The sequence below is a fragment of the Zalophus californianus genome, chromosome 16 (genome assembly GCF_009762305.2).
Source record: "Zalophus californianus isolate mZalCal1 chromosome 16, mZalCal1.pri.v2, whole genome shotgun sequence".
Classification (NCBI taxonomy): Eukaryota; Metazoa; Chordata; class Mammalia; order Carnivora; family Otariidae; genus Zalophus; species Zalophus californianus.
In genome coordinates, this window is record NC_045610.1 from 42,657,574 (window position 1) to 42,681,775 (window position 24,202).

The window sequence follows — 24,202 nt, forward strand, 5'->3', positions numbered from 1 at the left end:
ACCGAATGTGAATCCAAACTCTAGGCTTCTAACCACTGTCCTTCCCATGCCTCCTCCCCACCTCTCAACATCACACATTCCCTGCCCAGAAGCCTATCCTAGAAGAGAAACTGAAGCAGAGATTGGTTCTAGCACTGAGGGGGCTGGCAGCCAGGGCCCTTAATAAACCCCCAGGAGAGACCTGTGGGGACCCTCTGGACAGGTCGCCTCTCCCCTTCTCTCTGTCCCACACCCAGCTGGGGCAGATGGGGCCCAAAGGCGAGGCTGTGAGAATGGGGGTGGGGGGCGGGGTGGGAGCAGCAGGCCTCAGGGAAAGGGGTGCAGGGCCGCACCAAACCAGGGAAAGGAGGGGGCTGGGAGTCAGACTCTGCTTCCTTTGCTGGATTATCTCCTTTCAACAGTTTTATTGTAATTACCCTGAAAATGCCGCTATATATAGAGTGAGCCAAACAGCAGCTGTGCCTGGGGGGAGGGGAAACGAGAGAATGGGCGGGCGGGCGCAGGGAGGAGGTGGGAGGAGGAGACAGGAAAGGAAAGGGAATCAGACAGGAAGAAGGGTAGCGGCATTGGGGGGGGGCGGAGGCTGGAGCTCAGGCAGAGATCTCAGAACTCCAGTCTCAGGGAGTACCGGCTCGGAAGGGGAAAGGGGTTGGAGGGGCCTGCTGGGTCCCAAGATCTTGGGTCCAGGCTCCCATGTGGACAATGGGCTCAGGAGCCCCAGGGAGAGGTAAATGTTCCCAGGGGTTCATGGGAAGCATGGGTCTCGACCTCTTGATCCCTGTCTACTGTCCTCTGGTCGCTGAATGTCACTCCCCACCACTGCCCTGTGGTTGCCAGGGCAACCGGGCAAACAGCACACCGTCAGGGAGCCCCAAGCCCAGCCCACACTCCACAGAGCCTCCCTACTCCAGCAGAAAGGGGAAGGCAAGCTACCCAAGGCCTGGAAAGGAGGAAGTGAGAGAGGCAGGGCCAACCCACCTTGTTTCTTCTCCATTTCTTTCTCCAAAGAAAGCCCTCACTTTTCTCACTCCAGCCCAGGGAGGCCACAGGGAGCTGGGAAGACCTTCCCATGGCAAGGCAGCCCACTCCAGCCTGGGCCTGGAGAAGGAAGGACCCCAACATCCTGGTGGTGACCAGTGTCTCCTGCCCTGGTGCGCAGAGCTCCCTGCCCAGGGCCCCATCATGGACCCTCACTGGAAGCGGACAGGGAGCTGGGAGGGGATGGAGGGCTGAGCTAGAGAGGCTTCCACACCCTGTGTAGTCAATGGGCCTGGATCTTTCCAGGGGACCCACACTGAATGAGTGTCACCCAGGCAGGGGCCAGGCCTGCCGAAGGCTAAGGTCCAGCTACGACCCTCCTGCCAGAATACGGCCTCTGGGACCCACTGCGGGGGGGGGGGGGGGCGGGGGAGGTAAAGCCTGAGCAGAATAGCTCGGTTCCCACCAGCCCCCTTCCGCCCAGCACTGCTAGGCACATTCCTCTGTGGTTTGCCCGCCAGCCACACTGACGACTCTGTGGCCACGAGGCCAGAGCCACATCTGCAGGAGTGGCCAGATGTGGCCAGGAGGGTGGGGCTACATACACAGACACACACACACATCACTCACTTTCCCTCCCAGCCCACGTCTTCCCCCGGTACCAGGAGGAAGGGCCCTTGGAAAGGGCCTGCAAAGGGGCTTTTCTGGAGATGGCCGACCCCATCCAGGGTGCAAAGCAGAGTGACAGCAAGGAGCCAGCAGCCAGCCTCAGGTCTCCCCAGCCCTGGAAACGCTCAACAAAGTCCCAGGCTGGCTGGAGAGTTATCTATTCCTCGGCAGGGCTGGCTTGGCCCATGGCACTCGGTCCGCTTAGCCAAGAGGCCAGGCTTCAACCTGCTGCTCCCGGCAGTGCTGGGCTGCAGGAGCCGGATGCCTGCCAGCCTGCCCGCCCAGGGAAGGGCAGGGGTCCAAGTGCTCCCGGCTCCCAGCAGATAACCCGGCTCGGGATGCCACTGCCGCCGGCACTGCTAGCTTCCCTTGCAGAAGCCCTGCGGAGAGGGCATGGGCTGAGGCTCAGGGGCTGTCCCCCCTACCCCCCACCCCCCGGCCGCGCTCCCACACAGCTGCCGCCACGGCAGAGAAGCTAGGCCCCAGTGGCAGCGGGAGCCACAGCCCCATTGCTATGCGGGTGGCAGGACGGCCCGTGGGCTCCGCCACCCCAGCCTCATTCCCATGCAAGCGGGAAGCACAGCCAACGAGGGAAGAGTAGCCCACAGGCTCTGTGGGGCCCGGATAGAATGCAGCAGCCCAGGGGGCTGCCAGGTCACAAGCTGCCTCTAAGAGGAAGGGGTGCCGGCTGAGCAGCTGGAGTCAGGGAGAGGGTGTGGGGGAGGCACAGAGCCTCCTGAATGAAGGCCGCTGGACACAAAACCTACAGCCTGGCGGCCTCGCAGCCCCCAGAGGATCTGTGCCCTCTGCCAGCTTGGCGCGAGCAGGGCAGGTGGTAGGGGCCGCCATTAGAACCAAGCACCTGGAAGGAGAAATGGGTGTGTCAAGATAGAAGGAGGCTCTCGACCGCCTCCTGGTGGACCAAGAAAGTGGGAGGACTTCTGAAAAAGGAAGAGAGTAGGCTAAGGGGCACCGCTCCCTCAGAGGAAAGGCTGAGAACTCCAGCTAGCAAAGAGCCCCCTGAAAGGCCAGGAGAGGGGTCAGGTAGGAGGGCAAGGCCCTGCGTCCTACCCCCGCCCCCATGCCTCCCTCTGACAGAGAGCTGTAGAAAACGGAGAGGAAGTCAGATGGCCAACACAGTCATCTCCTAGAGGGGGACGACGCAAGGGTCCGGGTCTACTCTGCTCCAGACTCTACTCCTGCGGGACTCTGCCCCTTCCTCCTGGGAGTGGTGGCCTTAGGAAAAAGCAGCAATATCATGCCGGCCTCCGGCCTTCTGCAAGACTGACTCACACTGCCTCCGTGGAGAAGCCCCAGCTGAGGCAGTTGAGTGGGCAGGGCTGTGTATTTCTGGAGTGGCCTCACGCATACCAGGCTCTGGCTCACAAGGGGCCACCCTGCCCAGCCTCATGGGCCCACCTGGGCAGTGCCAAAACCTTAGTGAGGATGCTTGGGCCGCCCACCTCTCTGTGAACCCCATCAGCCCAGTGGGGGCTCCCACCACGGATTTTTTGGACAGCATGACCAGGGATAGATAGCCCGGCTCCTCAGGTGGAGACAAGGCAGGTGCTGACGGGACAACCTCTGGAACGGCCACCAGCACAGCCTTAGACTAGAAAGAGTGTCCAGACAAAGGGCTGCTGCCCCCAAGCAGGAGTTCTGGGACATGAAGAGCAGGTTTTAGCAGCACCTTTAGGAACAAGGGTTCAAAATAAAAAACAAATCTGGCTGCCCAAGGGCAAGGCCAAGCCTTCCCCCTGCTCTGAACATACTGTAAGCATGCCCCGGCTCAGAGCCCTCAAGTGGAGAAATCACCGGTTCCAGAATCCCCGTGCCCCAAACCCTGGCAGCAAGGAAACAGTACCTTTCTTCCCCCTGCCCCCGGAGAAGCCCGAGATGGAAGGGGCCAGCACAGCATGTAGACCTGCCCAACAGACCTAAAAAACTTAAGGCTCAGCTCTTCAAAGACCCCACTCCCAGGAGTCACCAGCCACAGACGGCTAGCGGGGGAAGGAAGGGATCCAGGGTACAGAGAGTATGAGACAGGGGTGCACTGAGCTGTTTGGAACATCTACACAGGACAAAAAAATAAGGCCTCTGCAGATAAGCCCTGGGTCGAAGGAACTCCCCTATTGAAAGAGGGGAGAGCGTAAAAGGCCTTTGAGATCACCTGTCTCAGCCCCCTCTCTGCACAGACTTGTGGAAACCAAACTTCTTAGGCTGCTATGCAGAAGATCCCACCAGCTAACCGGCAGGGACTCACACCCTCCGAACACTAAGCTAAGTAGCCTGGCTCCACCACAGGGCACCCCGGGCCCTCCACACTGGCCGACCTGGATAACTGGCCCCTCCGGAGAACAACATGTTGGCAGCCCACCCGGGAGGGCAGCGCCTTCCAAACCAGCACCCGAGCCCCAAGGAGTTCCCTCAGCAGGCTGAGTGGTCAGCAGCTTCCTTAAATGTCTAATGACCTCGTTCTGTCCCTCTGGAGAATGGGAAAAGGAGCTTGTCCCTTTCTCGGCCTTGAGGGATTTTGGAAGGAGGCAGGGAACAGCATTTCACACTCCTCCCTATGACGCCGATGACCCCTCCCCATCAAGGACGGTTTCCCATGATCTATTTCTGGGCTCTTACGTGACTAGTGAGGCCGATTTAGGCTCAACAGGTTCTACCACAATTCAGACAGTATTTCCCCATGTGCAAGCTGGGGAGGACTCTCACCTAGCAATTTTCACAGCTCCTCATGTAATGCAAGCGAACAGACATCACATAATAGTTAAGAGCCACGGCTCTGGAGTCAGAGGATGCCAGGGTTCAAGTCAGGCTGCACCACTTCCTAGCGCAAGGCACCAAGCACTTGCCTGTGCTCTGTGCAGGCATCTGGGAAATGGGAGTAAGACTAGTACCTTCCTCCCAGAGCTTTCAAGCTCAGGAGAGGACTCGCAGGGGAGCTCGGCCCTGGGCCCAGGAAGCTCTCAGGGGTAGCTAGTCAGGGCTATTACTAATGGCTCCGGAGATTTGTGTGTGTCCCGGACCCCTCTGGCAGTCTACTGAAGACTCTGGACCACTTCTCAGAATGTTTCTAAAGTGCGTGAAATAAAATACTTAGAACTCGGGGCGCCTGGGGGGCTTAGTCGGTTGGGCGTCTGCCTTTGGCTCGAGTCGTGATCTCCAGCTCCTGGGATTGAGCCCCCACGTCAGGCTCCCGGCTCAGCAGGGAGTCTGCTTGACCCTTTCCCTCTCCCTCTGCCCCTCCCCCCACACATATGTTCTCTCTCCCTCTCTCTCTCAAATAAATAAAATCTTAAAAAAAAAAAAAAATTACTTAGAACTACTCCAAGCTCACACCTCTGCCAGAGCGAGGCCTTAGCTCTCTGGTTTCAGACTGCTCCAAGGTCGCTCTGCGGTCCTGTCCCGATCAAAGCCCGGCCCGTGGGCCCCACGAAACACACACTGGAGTGGCTGGCAGCTAGAGCCCAGCACTCGGGAAGCAATCTCTGCGAACAGCCTCCTCCCAACCACAGCACATCCAGGCTGTCTCTCCTGCCTCGCTACCCCCAAGAACAGCTGCTCTGTCCCCTGCGGCGCAGCCCACAGCCGTGGCAACCCTCCGGCCCCTCAGAAGCATTACTTAGCACAGATGCGCACAAGTTTCACTCCCTGCTCTCGGGGCCCCAAGCAGTCAGAGTCTTCTCTGGGCTCCGACCTCACTGTGCCAGCTCTCTCCCCAGTACCATCCACATCTTCCTGGGCCCCTCTTCTTGAAAGGCAGAAGCAACGTGCAATTGACGCCAGGGGCTCTTGGAATGTCAGCGCAGGAAGGGCCTGCAGATCAGCAACTCAACGTCCCAAGCCCATCATGCCACAGAGGAAAGACACCTGTCCCACATCATCTGGAAAGGAGGCAGAGGAGCTAGGGCTTACTCAGGGTCTTCTGACTCTATCAGCCTCCCACTAAAAAAAACACACGAGGAGAAACCATGAGGGCTGCTCCTGCATGATGGAGTGAGGAGCCAAACTCTGCATGAAGGATGCAGGGATCAAGACAGGGCATCCAGTTGGCCCCCAGCACACCAGAGCCTAGGAGCACAGGGGAGAATGGGGCTGGGTTGTTAGAACCCCCAGAAACCTTGAAGCAGACCATGCCTCTGAAGGACCTTAAGCCTAGGGGGTGCAGAGGCCTGGTGAAAGGCACGAAGGGTCTTACTGATGAAGAGAGATTTACTCACTGATCTCATGCTGCTATCTGGAGGAGAAACAGACTCATTTCCCCCAGCCCAGCCATTTCCAGGAAACACTGGGGCACCAAGCTAGAGGCAGCAAAAAGGCATACTGCTCATTCAAAGGCTGCAGCTGTTGCCGGGACTGGTCGCTCCACACCTGGGGTGGACAGCAGGGGCCTCAGGGCAGTGCAACCCAGCCCTGAGCATCCAGCAGGGCGCCCTGCCCACCTGCCCACCTGGCCGCTTGCCATAATCCCCCACCCCAGCTGGGGTTCAGACACCTGCTGCCCAGCGTCTCAAGACATCCTCCCTCTGCAGACCGCCAGGCTGCTGGGGGCTGGGTTTGCCTCTGACTGGGGCGACAGCCTTCCTCCCTCCCCAGTCCACCCTGCTCCGAGGAGCCCCAGAGCCCTCCCAGGCCTTCCAGGGCTGTTGGTGATGTCCACTGGCAGGCTGCAAGGCCCCATGACCCCGTCCACACGACTTCTGTCCACACAGCCCTTATTCCAAGCACAGTCTGAGTCTACTCACATCAGTCACCGGAAACGTGTCAAAAATGCTGGTTCCTGGGCTGCCCTATAGAATCTGAACCCTTCACGGGGGCCAAGGCTTGGCGCTCTGCACTTTAATATATGTTCCCTTAACAATTCTGATAGAGGGGCGCCTGGGTGGCTCAGTCGGTTAAGTGTCTGCCTTCAGCTCAGGTCATGATCCCGGCATCCTGGGATCGAGCCCCGCCATCGGGCTCCCCACTGAGAGGGAAGCCTGCTTCTCCCTTGCCCTCTGCCCGCTGCTCTGCCTACTTGTCCTCTCTCTCTCTCTCTCTCTCTCTCGTCCTCTCTCTCTCTCTCTCTCTCTGTGTCAAATAAATAAATAAATAAATAGTCTTAAAAAAAAAAAAAACCAATTCTGATACAACTGAAAGCTTGAGAACTTTCTTTCTCATTGTGTCCCCAGGCTGGCTGTACTCATTTCTGCCGCCAACCTGACAGCTGTTACAGCTGTGTGTGTGTGGACACAGTTAATCTGATTTCCTCTCCGGCAGCTGTGCAGCAGGGAAGGGACAGCTGAGGGTCTCAAAACCAAGAAGAGGGGATGGAGGAGGGGACGGGGGCCAGGGGAGGCGGTCTGGACGGGATGGAGTGTTCAACTTCGTGCCTGAGCCCCCTTCTCCCCTGATTTCCCTGCAGGGAGGGACCAAGGGGTCCCCACTAGTCACAGAAAACGAGAGAGCTCAGGAGCCTCCTCCCCCCAAAGCCAGGCTGGTCTCTATTCTTGAGGAGCACACACTCAGGAGGCGCACAGAAAAGTCGTGCAGACTGTATGCTACACAAGGGCACCCAACCAAAGGGGCAAGTTGGGGCTAAAATCGAGCCCATGCTCCAAGGGCTGAGCCACATGCTCTGGCATGAAGATGTATCCACCCGGAAGAAGGGCCACCTCTAAACAACGTGCACAAAGGAATGCTGGTGTGGGTTAGCAGTAGCCCGACACACAGACCTGAATCCGAATCACAGCCGTCACCTACCCTGTGACCTTGGGCAAGTTTCTTAACCTCTCTGATCCTTCTCAACTGTAAAGCATGGCTAATCATACCTTCCTACAAGAGACAAGGTAAGGAAAGCCCCTGATACCCTCGTCACTGAGGACATTTTTAGTGCCTCGCCCTTCCTACCTTACCCCTACACCTACACACCCACATGCCCGGCCAAGCTCGGAATAGTCTGAAGAACATGAATGAGAATATCCAGGGGAAACCCCAATACCAAACCCAAACCCCATGGCACTTCCCAGCATCCACAGCATCCCTTCCTGGCACAAGCAGCATTCACACCCTCCCTCACTGGGGGAAGGAGACTCCTCCTCCATGTCTGCTAATAAGATCCTGCACAATGCCCAAGAATCAGCACTGCCCAGTCCGGGCCACAGGGGAATCCAGGGCCCACAGAAGGGAAAGAGGGGATCCCCCAGCGCTGAGTCCTTGGGAATCCCACACAGGAGCTCGGGCTCCAAGGCTCCCCAAGCCACAACACGGCCTAAAGGATGGGCGGGTGCCCACTTTGTGCTGGGCTGTTGTGGAGAAGCCAAGCAGAGACCCCATCCATCAAGGAAGACCCCTATGGCCCTATGAGAAGCGGTGACTGGTTCCCTTCATCAAGCAGGGACAGCACAGACTGCCCTGCAGCCCCCATGGGCTCCCCCTGCCAAGGCTCTGGCTCACCCACTGGGGCAACTCACCATATCTGTCTGTTGACCCAGAGGGCCAAGCCCCAGAATAGAACCCAGGAATCCTGACCTCAGCCCTGGACACCAGCCCCTTTAAAGCAACCTTCATTCATCCATGCGCCAGGCACAGTGCTGCAGAATGGCCGTGCACCAGACAGCCCAGGGAGCAAAGGATGGCCCTAAAATAGGGTTCCAAAGACTTGCTGGCGGAGCAGGCAGAGTCCAGGGTAGACAGCCATCCCAGAAAGCCCCATTCCCCAACCCCTTGGGCTGGGGAGGCCTGGCGACACACACTGCTGCCCAAGAAGCATCCCTGGACACCTGCTTTTTTAGCCACAGGCTTCTGCATCCTGTCTGGAAACTGATCAAGAGATGGGGAGAGGAGGCGGGAGGGGGGTGGGGGGGGAACACCAGGCTGCCTGGGCCCTCATGGCCGTGTTTATCCGGGATGGATTTTTTTTTTAACCCAAAGGTTAAAGCGTTTCTATTTGAAACATCTATTTACATTCCAGAGTCCAAAAAAAAAAAAAAAAAAAAAAAAACAAGGCAGCCGAGCTCCAGGCCTATATCTGTCCCCGGTCGCGTCACAGACTCAGCATCAGAGCTGCGCAGGGGGAACATTCTTAGCCCTCTCCCCGAGCCGCTGAGGTGACTCACGCCTCCCTCCTGCCAGCATGGACCACACCGCTGATCAGAAGGCTAGACCGGGGCAGCACGGGGATCTGGAGAGAGGGTCTGGTGCAGGGAAGGTCTGCGGGGGGCACGGGGATCTGGAGAGAGGGTCTGGTGCAGGGAAGGTCTGCGGGGGGCACGGGGATCTGGAGAGAGGGGCTGGCATGGGGGAGGTCTGTGCAGAGACAGGCAGCCTTAGGGAAGGGATGACAGCAGCAGGGCTCCAGCCTGCAAGGGTTCTGCGGTCTAACTTGAAAGAAGGTAAGAGAACATGCTGTGGAGGCAACTTCAGGCCAGTTGCCAGACGCTGCCTGGAGGCAAGGGGCAGCAGGGGGGAAAGGGCAGGATGGGTGGCCCGATGTGGCATCTGCCTGATGGGGGAGAGCGGCCTGCAAGCAATGCTCCACAGTCAGTCCTTTGCCCTCCAGGGGACCAGCCTGACTCTCAGAGGCTTCGGGGCAGGGGTCAGCAGGCAGGGTCCTCAGAGAGCCACCAGCTCCACCAGACCAGGGCTAGAGCAGTCCTCTGGGTTTACACTTCCTCCCGGGGGATGGGGTCAGTCCCCTGCACGGCCAGCCCCCAAGGTTAGGCCCCCAACCCAGGGGCCTGTATGGGCAGGCCTGCAGGGCTGGCTCCTAGCGTTATGCCCCTACCCTAGGAGACTCTGTTGGCATCACTGCCCAGGCAGATGGCAGGCCTTATTCCAAGGATTTTCCAAAACATCCCAAAACATCCACCCTCTGACATACCCTAGTCCACTGCAACCTTATCACTGGGTGGCTTAGAGCCAAGTCACAGGTACCTGCGTAGGCACACAGCTCCCCGCTTCTAATCCAAAGCTTGGGACCCACTCCCACGTATCCAGAGGCAAAGACTCCCAATATATAGGCACACAGACACCCACACCCAAGCACCCAGCCACTGTCAGGAGGGGCCAAGCGGGCATGGCTCCAGCAGGCCCCTCCCTCGAAGAAGCATCTTGTGGTGCCGGCCCGGTGGGAAGGCTGTGCCAGAAAGGCCTGATGCTGCCAACAGGTTCCTGGGAGGGAGGGAGGGCGTGGCCCAGCTCTGGGGGACCCCACCCCCAGCCAAGAGCCAAAAATGTCCCTGCTGAGAAGGGGGCAGGACTAGGGGGTCCTCAAGCCCAAATGCAGCGGAGTAACATTCCTTCAGCATCATGAGATGGGATGAAACCAAGGCTTCAGGGAAGGAGAGATGGGGGAGCTACGGAAGCCAGGATCCCCGGCATCCCAGCTGCCGGCCTCCACCTACCCCTACCACAACCGCATCGCATCTGATCCCCCAGGAACTCCTGAGCAGGGACTTGCAGAAGCCATGTGCCCCCAAGGACCCAGCCAGAGGAGCTGGGGTAGCCTTTATTTTTTGCGGACACACAGCTGCGGCTTAGTCCCCTGCCCAGACCTGGGGAGCGGGCCACTGGGAGGCAGGTCACTGACCCACTTCCTCTCCTCCGACCACAGTGCCAACTAGGCCAGGATCCTTCAGTAATCCACAGCCCCCAGCAGCTTATGTCGACCCTGCCGGAGGCCAAAGAGACTCAAGACTGCAGCAGAGTGCAGCTGCAGGGCATGGCGGGAAGACAGGTTCGGGCCATGGAGAGCAGGGAAGCCCACCTCAGTGAGCATGGCACCCCTGACCGCCCATATTCTCAACAAAACCCTCCACAAAGATCTAGGCAGGACCCCACCTGGGCGATGCTTGGAGCACAGATGCTCAGCCCCGGGGACAAGGATGCCCGATGGCAGAGGGCAAGTGGGGACACCGAGGCACTTACCTGCCACAGGGATGCCGTGTAGAGGGGTCCGAGGCAGGATTTCCAAGGATGGTTCCCGGCCTGACATCCCATCTGCTGAGAAACAGGATTCCGTCTCATAGATGGTCTGCAGCATCTCCACGAGCCCCTGAGCCTTGGGCACCAGCAGCATGCCAGGGAGGGGGCCGCCGGAGGCGCGAGTCAGCCAAAGGAAAGGTGGTCGGGCGGGGCCCTCACTGCTCAGGGGCTCCCTTAGGCCACTGCCGCTGGGACCCGGGCTATGGGGAGGCGCCTCATCCGGCCTGGGCACTCCTGGCAGCAGGAGGAGCCAGGAGGCCCCAGAGCTACAGGCCCAGCTCTCTTCTAGAAGGGCATCGGACCGCTGGCCTTTCCCCGGCTCCCAGGAGCTGGGGTATATGGCTGCGCGCTCAGGGGACAGGAAGGGGAGCTCAGCAGGCAGGCGGGCTCTCTGTGTTCCCTCCCAGCCCTGGGTGACAGCTCTGGGCCTGGCTCCCTGCTCCTCCTTCCCGAGTGAGCCGCCGGCAGCTGGCAGGAGACTGAAATAGCAGTTGGGGGAGGGCCCTGGCTATAAATAGGTGGAGCATGCTCAGGGAGCCGCCGGCCGGCTGCCAGGAGCCCGGGCCTGGCGGAGGCCCCATGGGGGGGGGGAGGCGCGTTCCACCCCAGGAGGAAGCGCCAGGCAGGGGGATGGGAACAGGGGAGGGCCTGCACTCAGGGCCAAGGCCACAGAGCCGGGTGGCCAGAGGCTGGGCCGGGGAAGGGCACAGGCCAGAGCACCCATGTGTCTGAGAGCAGCTCTGGTGCTATTCTTGGCAGGCGAGGGGCTGGAGACCCAAAAGCCAGATTCCATCTCTTACATTCCCTCTCGCCATCAGAGCAGGTAAAGAAACCAGAAGGGTCTGGGAGAGGGTGGCAGACAGGGCCACCTGGCCTAACCTCACATCTTCCCTGGAGTCCTCCTAACAGCCAGATGGAAGTTGATTTAACTTCCGTCCTCCCTCAGAGCTGGAAGGTGCCTCCCCACCCCCTCAACCAGAAGGGAGACCCCTGAGCAGCAGCTCAATGGCAGCTCCCTCCTACCCACTCGGGGTGTCGCCTCCAGGGGCTGCTCAGCTTCCTTCTAGGGAGCAGGGGGAGTCTTCCCGGACAGGCCTTGGCCCTAACCATGGAAGGGGACCAGGGAGCACCTGCCCACTGTGGGAGCACACGCAGCTCCTCCCTGGCAATGTGCCAGGTGCGACGCCAGCAGCAGCACATACGTCACCTCGTTTACTCTGCACGATGACCTCAGGAGATAGGTGCAGGTGGGGAAACTGAGGCAGAGAGATGCAGTCACTCACTCTAGGTCATACGGCTGCTTAAATGGTAAGGCCGGGATGTCTGAGGCTCCAGTCTGAGTGCTAACCACCACAGCCCACTGCCTCCTACACAAAGGAACACATGAAGCTACCCCAGGGTTTCCATGAACAGGTAAGATGACCCCCAGCACCCCGGGAGAAACAGACACGAGGCTGACACCCCTCTAATAAAGACTCACGAAGCTGCCAGGAGCCAGCCCTTCCCTCCCAGCTCCAGGCCTGGCACAGCAGCCCATACTCCTGGGGCCCTGAAGGGACCTTGGGCTAGTGCACCACAAGGACTGGGGACGCCCGCCTACCCTGCCCACTGCTGGCTCATCCCTCCTCCTCAGGTTGTGCCTCCCACTGGTACAGAGATCCCACTTGGCCCCCTGACCTCACTGGAGCCTTTTAATAGCCTGGTTATTCCTGGGTCTGGGTCCCCCTCCCCCTTCCTGATGTCACGGTTGCTATTTTGGAGCCCCCTCCCGGCCCCTCCTTGCCCCCAACTCTAGGCATGGAGCCAGGGACACCTGTCCTCTCCCTGGACTGGATGACCTCACCCTCCTATCGGGAGCCCCAGCGGAGCTGGCCAACCAAGGACACGGTAGCCATGGTTCCTGCGGCCCATCTTCCCAGCCGGCTTTGGCCAGGCAGGGAGGACGGCAAAGGGGCCTCCTGCCCTCAGGTTGGGGAGCACAGGGAAGGGGAGGTGGCAGACGTGGGCTGATCTTAGATTTAGCTGATCTTATACAATAAGATGTACGGTGGGGTGGGGGATGGGAAACAGGATCTGAACAAAGATCTGGAGCGTCAGCTTCTCTGCCAGGGTAGACTAGAAAAATGGTGATGGAGCAGTGCTCCCCACAGGGGTTTGGAGTTGGGAGACACCCCAGGGTGGGCTTCAGGACCTCATTCACCACCTCCTGCTCCAACCTCATCCTGGCCAACCAGACTCTCTGAAGAGGAAGGGAAGAGAAGACCAAGGCCCCCGCAGCGGGGTGATGCGCAGCAGACTCAAGGCAGCCCCAGAAAGCCGGGGGCAGCAGCCCCTCCCAGCTCAGGACTCCACCCACCCACGCTGGGAGCAACCAGCAGGGCTGGCTAGCCCTGTCCTGGCTCTCTCTGCCTGCCCCAGGCACAGGAGAGTGTGGTAGGGGAGCCCTGTTCTGGAGGAGAGGAAGTCATCAGTTACAATGACTCAAAAGCAGGGCCCCCAGAACCTGGAGCAGCCAGACACCCAAAGAAAGAGAACTCCTTGCTAAGGGAAGATAGGGAGCACCCAGGAGATTGGGCACCCAGAGGTGGCCAGAGCCTGGAGCTCGGGGCAGTTCCCAGCACTGTTAGGATTGCCAGTAACAGCATGAAATGGGAAGCAAAGTGTCAGACAGCCAGACAATCCTCGATGCACTTCCCAGAATCCTCCAAGGGAATTAGAGACGAGGCCTGGGGTGGGGACAAGCGTATTCTTTCCCTCTGAGATTCAAGTGATACAACAAGGTCTTCCAATGTCTAACCCTCAATCCTTTCCGCTTTATAGCCCCTCTCCTTGTGGTTCATTTGTCTTCTCCATCCCAAGCCATCCAACTCTCCCACATGTCATCCCACAAACCTTCCAGAGCACCCACCAAGCAGAGGGTGCGTGAACTCCACTGGGAGCGAGCAGCATCCCCTCCAGACCACAATGAGCTCGTTCCCTTCCTCAGAGGCTGGCCTCAGGCCTCCTAACCCTGTAAATCTGGAGGAGGGGAAGAGCCCAAAGCTGGCTCCTTGAGCTCTTCCAGGCTCCCATTTCCTGGGCACAAAATGTTGGGAAAAGGCCCTGACCTAACAGCAAAAAGCAAGCCTCCTTTGTGCAAGCCAAGGGCTGGCTCAGGAGCGCCCTGGGCAGAGCAGCGGGTGCCAGCCGCCCCGGGGCCCCGGAGACATCAGGCCTGCCTGCCCTCCAGTTTTCTCCTGCCCTTTGCACCCCATCATGCTGGAGCCCGTCAGCACTGCCCGGGAGCTGCTATGTGCCAGGTTCTGTGCGAGGTGCTGCCTGAACCCTCTCGTCTGAAACCAAGTCCTGGAAAAACGTGAACACCTACTTTGGCCTCTTTCACATCCCTCAGGGGTGACCCTGCCTCTGACTATCCCATCTGAGCCTTCAATCCCTTTCGCCTGATGAAGCGGGGAAGAGGAGGGCGGAGCAGATCCCAATCTACAGTGAGCACAGGTGTGCCAGGGGGCATCTAAGTGGAGAAGGGACGCCAGGAGTCCACTTCCCAGACCCCCCGCCCCACGCCCGCACTGACCCACTTTCTCCTCCTCGGGGCTGGCTGCCTGCCTTCCCCGGGGGCTTCGAGGCAGAGCATGAGCCCGAGGCTGGGAGGCAGGACGCTGAGGTTCCTGGCTCCACCCCACACCCATGCCCCAGTTTCTCTGGTCACCCAGAGAGGGCAGCTGCCTTCCCTCCCTCCTTCCTGGGAAAGGGAAGGAGAGAAAGTGTGGAGCGTGCTGGGAGGTGCTGGGCAGGCAGGTGTGGTCATGAAGCTTGTCTCCCCTCCCACGCTGGGGCTAAGGAACCTGGCCGCCTCCTCCTGGGGCCCTGCTGCCATCCAAACTGGCTCCCACGGCGGGCCTCACTCTTGCCCTCCCTCCTGGGCAATGGCACAGAGGATAGGGCAGAGATCAGAGCAGGCCTAGGTCCCAGGGCCCAGGTCAGTTCCTCCAGCCTGGCCAGGCCGAGCCCAGACAGGAAGCAGGCAGCTTCTGTCAGTCCCTCAATCCCACTGAGGGGAGCAGAAATGACCAGTTCCAGAAAAAGAAAGAAAGCCTCACTCCCCGAGCTCCCCTTGGCCTGAAGAGAAGCCAGACACCAGGGAGTGGCCTCCTCAGGGAAGCAGAGGTAGCCCCATCAATGGCCTCTGCCTGTACTCCCAAGACTGCAAAAGAGGCAGATCAGGTCAAATGCTGGCGTTCAGCCCAGCTCAGAGGTAAGTCAATCAGCTCCCACTCCCCGGGGAGGAGGGGTGAGCCCCAGAAGTAAACTGCTCTCCCCGCCTGCCGCCCCTCACCCTGGACCTTCTCTCTCACTAATTCGTATTCTAGGAGGGCAGGGATGGACCACCTTCTATTTTTCTTCTGTTTCCCCACAGGCTGAGCTCAGGGTTGGGCATGGTGGGGATGCTCAAGGGCTTGCCAAATGGGAAAGCTCCCACACTGAGAGAACTTGAGGGAGCCAGGGAACAGTGCTGTTCGGTGCTCTGAGGAAAGAGGAGCGAGTCTCGGGGATTCAGGAGAGGGTGCGAGGTGTTCAGGGGCCAGGGCATGCAGGCCCTGGGGACTGCCCATCCTCATCACTCCCACTTCTCTCCCCGGCCCCAGGGCCCCACACTCTTCCTGGGGCTCCCTTCAGGGTATCCACGACAAAGTGAACACCCACCTGCCCGACTACGGTTTCATTTTACTTCTACGGAGTCCAAAGGCATGTGACTTCCAGGCTTGTGCCAGGGGCCGGGCACCAGCAGCCCCAGCCCAGATGCCACTCTGAGATGCCCAGATACCCTCAAAAAGGAGAGCTGTGTGGAAGCTGGCCATCTCCCTGGCCCAGAGCAGCTCTTCCTCCACAAGGAGAGGCAGCCCCGGAGCCCCAGGAAAACTGGAAGGGAAGAGCCGCGGGGGGATGCCCCCAAGCAAGGATCCCAGCTCCCAGGCCTCTCCACAAATGCCGTTCTGGTATCTGGCCCCGGCCTCCTCTCCCTCCTTCCCAAACACGAGAAGACAGCATCTCCCCCTGCTGGGGGGAGCCGGAAAGCCAGCCAGGAGGTGAGGCCAGCTCTGTAAGCCCCACTCCCAAGGCCCCTCCTGGCCTGGCTCTGCAGCCCCTCCCAGGCTGCCTGGCACCTGGTGGACAACTCCATCTACCACCACACGCCTGCCAGCCCTGGCAGAAGTGGCTGCAAGAGCAACTTGGGCCACCAGCGTCTGGAAAGGCAACCTAGTGACCTCATCTAGCCAAGGTGGATTATTGTAGCCTTTCACTGTAAGGGAATAAAATCCCAAAGCTGGGAAATGTCCTTCCCAAGCCATCGTCAGGTGCCTCTGGGCAGTTTCTGGTCCCTTGGCCCACGGTCTGACCCAGGCTCGGTGTGACTGCAGGTGGCCCCTAGACAGGTCAGCACAGTTGCTCAGAGGAAAGGGGCCGTTGGCACTGCTGCCAGTGTCCGGCTGAGGTGGGCCAGGGACTGGGGAGCACCCACTAGGCCTCTCCCTTCCCTTGGCTGGCCCAGCCCCAGAGGAGGAAGCAGGAAGTCAGAGCTTGACAGCCCACCCCCCAGCACCTCCATGTCTAACTCCTGCCACAGCCCCTCCAGGTTGAACGAAGGCAAGGACAGAGGCAGGAGGCTCTGAAGGGGGACTGCAAACCCTGCAGGAGGGGGTTCATCAGGCCAAGCTGACCTGGGGGGTCTTAAGGGTCCAGCCCTCAGTAGCTGGCACTCCACTCTGCCTGCAGCCTGCGCCCTGAGTCTGCCATGCTGGAGAGACAAAGGGGAGGGGCCGCAACCTTGACCAAAACAAACGGCACAAAGCCAAACAATCCCACCAGCTTCCAGCTTCCCTGAGTCTACTGGAACGCCCAGGACCCTAGTCAGGACCTCAGCCACGGAGCACCAGGTCCGGCAAACTGCTGACAAGCCATGAAGTGGGAGGCAGTCTGGATGCCCGCCCGCCCGCCCCAATGCCACTGCCATCCTGCAAATGGGTTTTCATCTCTAGGTCCTAGTTCCCTATCCCTAATGAAGGGAAAATATCCCTCTACCCCTACAGAAAAAGACGTGGGGGTTAGGCTGGGCTGTGGGGGGTTAAAGCTGAACAAGATGGACTTGGACCCTCCACGACTGTGCAGAAGGAGCCAGCCAGGGAGAGAAGGCAGTTACTACTCTGACCACACTGACCCATGACCCTCCTGGGAAACTCTGGAGGGTCCGGCTCAGGCCACTTAGACACATCCTCAAAGGCATACACCCAGACCCACCCAGACATAAAGCTGCCTGGAGTCCCACCCATAGACTATTTCTGGCAGCACCAGGCAGCCTCCTAGGAGCAGAGGGGTACAGGACATCGCAGAGTCAAAGTCCCTAGATTATGAATCCACCATGTCCAGGACCCAAGAAGAGAAGGGGTAGTCTATCCAGACTCGAAGGAGAGAGCCGAGACTCCTCTAGCAACGTATCACCGCACCCCCCCAACCCAGTACCACACATCCCAACAAAGGCTGAGGCCAAAGGCCCTGCAAATGTCCCCTAAGAAAAAAAGCATGGAACGGAGAGAAACTCTCCACCAGGAAGAGAAGCAACCACCAGAAAAAGGAAGCTGCGTTCAGCTATTGTAGGAAACCTTTCAACATCATCCCCAGCTGGCCCAGAGACATTCAGGGACACACACCCCCTCTCAGGCCTGCCTGTCTTGGCAAACGGGGCTGGGCAGAACTGGAACTACAGGCCCCCGAGTTGAGACTGAGAGGGCAGGCATGGGGACAGAGTCGGACCCCGTGTCCTCCCGGGGCTAGGCTGGCCTGTGAGCCCGTCAATTTCCAGCTCTACCCCTCAGTCAGTAACTTCAGGTTTGCCTCGGTCCTTTTCTCGAAATGCTTCTCCATTCCTGACCCCCTCGTTCCCTTACAGCTCAGACCCCGAAGGTCAGCTGGCCTGGGCTAGAAACTCACCCAGCCCACTGTAGCCAAAACCACCCCAGGGTGCCCTTCTCTGGCCTCCCAGCTCTTACCCGACTCGGTGGGAGAGTTCATGCCGGCTCTGGGCCCACAGGAAGCTGGCGTTGGGGGCTGGGATGGGAGGGGGTGGAGCTGCGGTGATGTCAAGAGAGACAGACGATAACAGACAGACGGACGGGACAGGAGCCCGGGGCTGCTGTGCCTCTAATGCCCATCAGAGGCCATCCTTCGGGGTGAGGCAGTCAGGCACTCAGAACGGCATCCCTAGGGAGAGACGGAGCAGGATTAGAGGCCCCTGGCTCAGGGATCTGAGAGAGTTGAAGGAGACCTCGGGGCTTGTTGGTTTACACCTGGGGGAGAGAAGGAGGGACACCTGCTCCGGGGTGGGGGGCGAGGGGGGGTGCAGAGGAAAGCAGCAGTGCTGGCCAGACCCTGGCTTCTTCTCTAACTGCTGAGGCTGCCAGCAATCAAGGAAAGGGAAATGGCTACAGTAGCCACACCCAAACTCCTTTTCAGGTGACAGTGTCCACTGCCAGGTGGGGAGACCTTACAGACCTACATGGGTGCCTGACGTGGGACTGGGTGTCCACGAAAAGAGAAAAACACAGAGATTTGAACTCTGTGGCAGTGGGGAGATGCGGGGCTGGAGTCCCTGGCAAAAGGTAAGGGAGAAACTGGTATCCCGGCCCCAGCTGCCTGAGCAGGGACTCTCAGGCCGAGTGTCACTTTCTCCCTCCTCCCTAAGCCCTGGGCCACCCAACTCTGGAACCATGATATGCTTCTGTCTTGGTCTCCCCTGTTCAACAACGGGTCCAGGGAAGAAAGTAACCGCCTCTCTTCTACCCATAACCCATGCTGTTTCCAGGAATTTGGAAAGGCAGAGACACACACCCCACATCCAGCACTCCCTGGACTGGGGTCCAGGGCCCAAGCCCAGGGCTTTGTGTGTGTTGGACAGGTTGTGCCCTGTGCAAGTTGGTCTGAAAACCAGCCTGGGCTCTGCCTGCCAAGCCAGGGGTCATCCAGGCTGAGACCACCCAGAATAAAGGACACCTTTTCCCAGTTTGTACAAAGGCCCCAACAGTAGGTTTGCCCAGACCAATACAGTAATGGAGAATGTCCCAGTATTACAGGACCGTGAGTTTGCCAACCTGTCCTCACTCCTTTAGCTCCTCACCTCCCTCCAGCACCATGGTTAGTCTTCAAGCCTCAGACGCTACGCAGGCACCTACCTGGGCCCATCCCTAAAAGGCCCATGATCCACCCCAGACATGACCTCATTCATTCTCTTCCAAAAGAAGGCAGGCCCTCCAATACCGAGTGAAAGCAAGGTGGCAGGAGTGATCCAGTGAGGCTGAAAGGGGCTAGATGTGTAAGCCCTGACCCTGCTCCCCCAGTCAGGGATGGGCAATCAGCTCTGCCCCCTGGACAGCCCCACCTCCTGGCCGGATTAATTCTCGGTAAGCCTTGTGTTTTCATCAAGGATTCCCAGGAGTGCGGTCCATTTGGAGCCAGTAGCCAGGAAGTCAGGCATGGCTGGGACACAGGAGCCTGAAGACAAACACACACACACACACACACACTGGGACACAGGAGCCTGAAGACAAACACACACACACACACACACACACACACACACACACACACACACACAAAAGACCTCAAGTCTTCCTAGGCCTGCTGCCCCCTGCTTTCACCCACAAGGTTTGACCTCTGTAGCTGGAGAAAGGTGCACTCAGATGGGAGTTAGAAGGAGGCAGAGTGAAGGCGCTGAATTGCTCCTGGCAGGCACAGGTGTGGGGCAAGGACAAAAGAGGCTGTGCGGGGCTCAGGCCAAGCTCAGGAATGTGGCAGGTGGGGCTGCTGGTGCCCTGGCAGGGCCCGCGTGGGCAGGCAGCTCAGCCCGTGCCCACCCCAGGGCTGGCGCCCAGTCCTGCTCACACCCTTTCCCGTGGGCTGGGGAACACAGGTTCAGAAATTCCCACGATGCCCAGCAGCCTGAGTGGCCCGGCCCATCTCCTTAGTGAAAGGCGCCTCCACAGCAGGGCACTCAGAAGGGGCAGAGCCTCAATGGTACAAAAATGGAACTTAAGATCAACTCTGAGCCCCCATCATCTTCACCCCTTGGAGAGAAGAGGAAGGGAGGCGCTCCCAGAACTCCATTTGGCTCAGAACTCAATCAGGCCACACTTGTCCTCACCCTGCAGGATGCAGCAGGACCCCTGGGCCCCCGTCCACCTGCAGAGGGTATCTGCCAATACCTTTACCGCATAAACAGGGGCTCCGGGAAACAAAGCAGAGTTCACTGCCTGATCAGGACAGGCATAGATTCTTGTCTGGGGTGGGGCGTGAAGGGGGAAAAGGACGGGGGATGGTTAAAACCTGGTCCCTCTGTTGCAAAAAGTCCACTGTTGCCTATAGTTACAGGAGGGTCTCGGTGGGCAGTCAGGGGCCAAGAGCGGTGTCACTGCTAGATGACAGTACATGCAGATGCCAAACCAGTGAGCAGCCTGGCTTCCATGACGTCGTAAGTAGGCAGACCCCCCCCCCCGCCCACCCAGAGCCCAGTCCCCATCCCATCAGCTCTTGCGGTCAGACCTCCAGCCAGGATGGCATGGAATGACGGAAACCAGGTGTACTTCCCCCCACAAGCTCATGGCTAGACCAGGGGAGGCAGGGCAAAACCCCCCACCCCATTCGTGAGTAATAAAAACTCTGGCAGAGAGTGGGAGGAGAAGGGCAGACAAGTAAGGGAGACATGGAGCAACGTTAGGACCCAAAGGCCACAAGTTCACAGTGCTGCCCTGCAGGTATCTGTCCCTCAAAAACTCCCTCAGAATTCCTAGGGAGTCAGGTGTCCCTTTGAGGGCCTCTCTGGAACCTGGACTCCAGCACCACCAGGCAGCCTTCTCCCCAGTCCTGAGCACTGCAGCCTGGGGTCCCCTCCCCAGGTCACAGATGGCCTGGGGAGTGGTCTGAACCAAACCCTGGGAACCTGAGATTGCCTAGAATCGGAGATCTGTTGCAAAGACCTCATCAGAGAGCTGGAAACCCACACATCCCATCCCAAGGCACAAAAGACCTCTCATCTCGACCCTTCCTGACTGGACCATGGCAGATCACTTTGCCGGGTGGGCCTCCAAGAGCGTCCACCACCTTGGGCCTCCCCCAGGCTGGGCCACCAGAAGCCCAGGATTATCAGAGCCAGGAGGGGTGGCTGACTTGGATGTCCAGGCCCCAAACTAAGGGAAGGGGGAGAGAACAGGAAAGGAAAAAAGGCACCAGGCTGACAAATTCATTTTTGCAATCGGCCCATTTCTGTTTGTCTGCTCAGACGCAGCTCTAGGCATCTGCACAAGCCAGATGGAGGAGGCTGCTATTTCTAGAAAAAAAAAGGGGGGGGGATGAGAGGGGAGGGAGGGAGGAGGTGGAGGCAGAGGGCAGAAGACTGGGTCTGTTTGCCCTAAAACCTCAGGCAGACCCATACCCCCTCCCCAGCACTACCAGACAGGGTCCCCATTCAAAATAGGGCTGGGGCGGGGACTGGGGTGAGGTGGGGTAGGGGAGAAGAAAGGCAGAGAAAGTTTAATTAGCCCAAGTCGACTACAATAGGCCCCCTCATGGGCTGCATCAGGTTTTCATTCATGAGCAAGCTACAGTGCTCCAAAAATGCCAAGAACCGCCCCCCACCCCACCCCACCCCCCCGCAGTCTCTCCCCCCCACAACAGGAGTGCGTCCTCTAGCAGGCTGGCTGAGCCTGATGCTGTGTTCCAGACATCCCTCCTCAAAGGGATGTGAGTAGGAAGAATTAATTATTAAAGAGCAGCTGGTACTTCGGCACCGACTGCACTCCCTCCCAAGCTCCTATAGCTGATCCCCCCTCCCCCTTCTGTAGAAACACAAACTACACCCCCCCCATCCCCAGGCCCCATTTCTAAACACACTGGCTAAGATGCCACCCCTAGGGAAGGGAAAGCAAACCTTTGTCTCTGCAGCTACTTGGAGTGGGTGGGGCATGTGATATTGCTGCCCCCCACCCCCATTACTGGGCCCAGCTACTCCGGAGGACATACAGAGGAGGAAAGGAAGGCTGGCACAGGGGGCTGACACAGGGGTAACACGTCCTCCATCCCTGCCCCCAAGAAACGTGCACCTGGTCTCTGTCCCTCTGGTGTCTGGCATGCATACAGGACAGAGTGGGGATACTGGGGGCCCACGCCTCTAACTCAGAAAGACCCCTACCTGCCCTGTCAAAACAGAGGCCAGATTTAACTCCAAGGGGAGACAGAGCAAAGAGAGGATTCAAAAAAGGGCCAGGGGCAAACTAAGATCTTCCAAGCTTTGTGTTGAGAGGGAGAGGAAGGGGAGAAGACTGGAATAAAGAGGCAGGCAGCCCCCAACATGGCTCACCCACCATCCACAGCACAGCCCAGCCCAGCCCAGCCCAGCCCAGCCTCTCAACTTATTCCCCCTCATCTCAGGGGCCCAGATGTCTGGAACTCGGACTGAGTCCTCTCTGCCCCTGTCCTCTGCACCTGAAAGGGCCCAGGGCAAAACCCAGTCCCCGGCTCTGGTCCTGCAGGGCAGTCTGGTCAGGAGTGCCTCTAGCCAAGACTCCTGGATCTCCCAACGTCTGCCTCCTTTTGTTCCTCCCATCTGGGACCCTCCTCTCCTCCCAGGTGACCCCAATCATCACCAACATCACCTCCAATCACCAAAACGAATTCCAGGTCCCAGAAGCACAGTGGTCACCGTCAGAGTGGTGGGTCTCTTGAGCACCCCCTCAAAAGTAACTGCAGCTGCTACCCTTCCTCTTGGGGGACACACCTCGTTTCAGAAGACCAACGGTGGGGGTATCAGGTGGTCACCTCTTCCCCCAAAAGGGGGACCCCCACCTTCCCCACTTCTCCCCCCCCACAACAACCAGACTCCCAAATTAATTACTTATAACCCAGCCAGAGCTCATCTTCCCCAGGGCCCCAGAGAAGGGTGGGGTAGAGAAGCAGCCTCCCTCAAGTTAAAAGGCACAAGCAGTGTCCCTGCCTTTATGAGACACAGACCCGGGATTAAAAATGGGGGGCATTCACCCCACAGAAGGAGGGGAGCTTTCATCTCTCCCTGGCTCCGGGGTGTCAGCCGAAGAGGGTGGAAACAAACGCAGTAACGCCTCACGGGGGAAGGGGTGAGAATAAAGGGAGCGAGAAGTAAGGTGGGCCCGCAAGCCCCCTCCTCACGCACGGAAGTCAAGGACACAAAACCAAGGATGTGTTCTTAGGTCTAGGGGGAAGCGCTGCGGAGTGGGCAGCGCCCCTCACCTCAGACTACCAAGAAAGGAGTGTCCAGCGAAGAGGGGTCTGCATAGAATCCGGGTGCAGGGCTCAAATCGCTCTGCAACGCAACATGCGCCGCCCGGGAGGGGGCAAATCAGGCAGCCCCCACCGGTCTCCGGGCAGTTTGAGGGTGCGGGTCGCCAGAAGGTGGGCCCCTTCCTCACCTGCAGGGAACGTACCCCTGCACAGGCGGGGCGTGGAGGGGCGCGCGCAATAACCCCGAGGCCCGGCTCCCGGGCTGGCGATGCTCCCGGAGCGGGGCGGGGGGGGGCGCGCCGGCTGGCACCGGGCGCCGGGAGGAAGGAAGGGGGGCGCGGAGCGCGGCGCGCGCGCGGGGAGCCCGCGGGCAGCGACGGCAAGAGGAGGGGGCGCCGCCTCGCGTCGCGGGGCCCCGGGGGAGATGGGATCTGGGGTGGTGCGGCGCGCTCACCCCCTGCGGCTCGAGCTCCGGCTTCGCGGGCGGCGGCGGCAGCAGCGGCGGCGGCAGCAGCGGCAGCGCCTCCTCGACGGCTCCTCCATCTTTGCGGCGGCTCCTCCGGCTCCGCTCGCCGCCGCCACCAACAACAACATTCGGAGACGTCACTCCCGTCACGTGACCCGACCCAGAGCTAAAAATAGACCCAGCGGGCCCCCCCCCCCCCCCCCCCCAGCTTCTGCCACCACCAACTCCTCCCCTCCTTCTCGGCCCTCCCCGCCGGGCGGGGCCAGCAGCGCCACCGTGACAGCTTCTTAAAGGGCCGGCACCCAGCAAAGGGTTGGGCTGGGGAGGGGGTGGAAGATAAGAGATCCGAGCCCAGCGAGTAGTGGGGGAAGGAGCGCTGCAGGGGACCCGTTTTGGCTGCTGGGCCCTGGCCTTTGGGACAGTCGACTTTCCTCCCTTTGCTTCCTCGACTTCCTTTTCAAACCGTGGATGGTGCAATCGTTGCCTGCCTGAGCTTCTCCCTAACACGTCCTCCCGCGATGGGGGAGGGCAACTGGGGATGGATTCCTAGGGACTGGGAGGGCCGCGGAAGCCCCATCTAGGGGGCTGGGCTGTGGGCGGACGGCTGGGGCAGGTCCCGAACCCACCAGATGCCACCGCACACGCTGCATCCATGCCAGGGAAAGAAAAGACTGGGGAAGGCCAGAGAGTATGGCTGTAACATTTCAAGGCCTTCAAAAGGAAGACTTCCGGTTCCTGACTGACGCCTCCTCCTCTACACCTCCCCTTAGGACCCAATATGAATGTATGTGGTTAAACCTAGACAGTTTGTCAATG

The 24,202-nt window shown here is 59.4% G+C and overlaps 1 protein-coding gene across 7 annotated transcripts in view; it reads right to left on the reverse strand.

Annotated features, from left to right (window-relative positions):
* Nucleotides 1-23,560, reverse strand: part of HDAC5 (histone deacetylase 5) — a 36,667-nt gene extending 13,107 nt beyond the window's left edge. For 2 of the 7 annotated variants that reach the window (XM_027625802.2, XM_027625796.2), the window contains exons 1-3: nt 23,375-23,560; nt 17,667-17,877; nt 10,564-10,638 (exon numbers count right to left, since the gene is read on the reverse strand). In XM_027625802.2, coding sequence (XP_027481603.1) covers nt 10,564-10,638; nt 17,667-17,688 — 97 coding nt within the window. In that variant the 5' untranslated portion in view covers nt 17,689-17,877; nt 23,375-23,560. Of the gene's footprint in view, nt 1-10,563; nt 11,042-11,827; nt 11,988-17,666; nt 17,878-23,374 lie in introns of those variants that run through there. The other 5 variants (XM_027625799.2, XM_027625798.2, XM_027625801.2 and 2 more) reach the window with 5 other exon arrangements.
* Between the last annotated feature and the right edge of the window lie 642 nt (nt 23,561-24,202).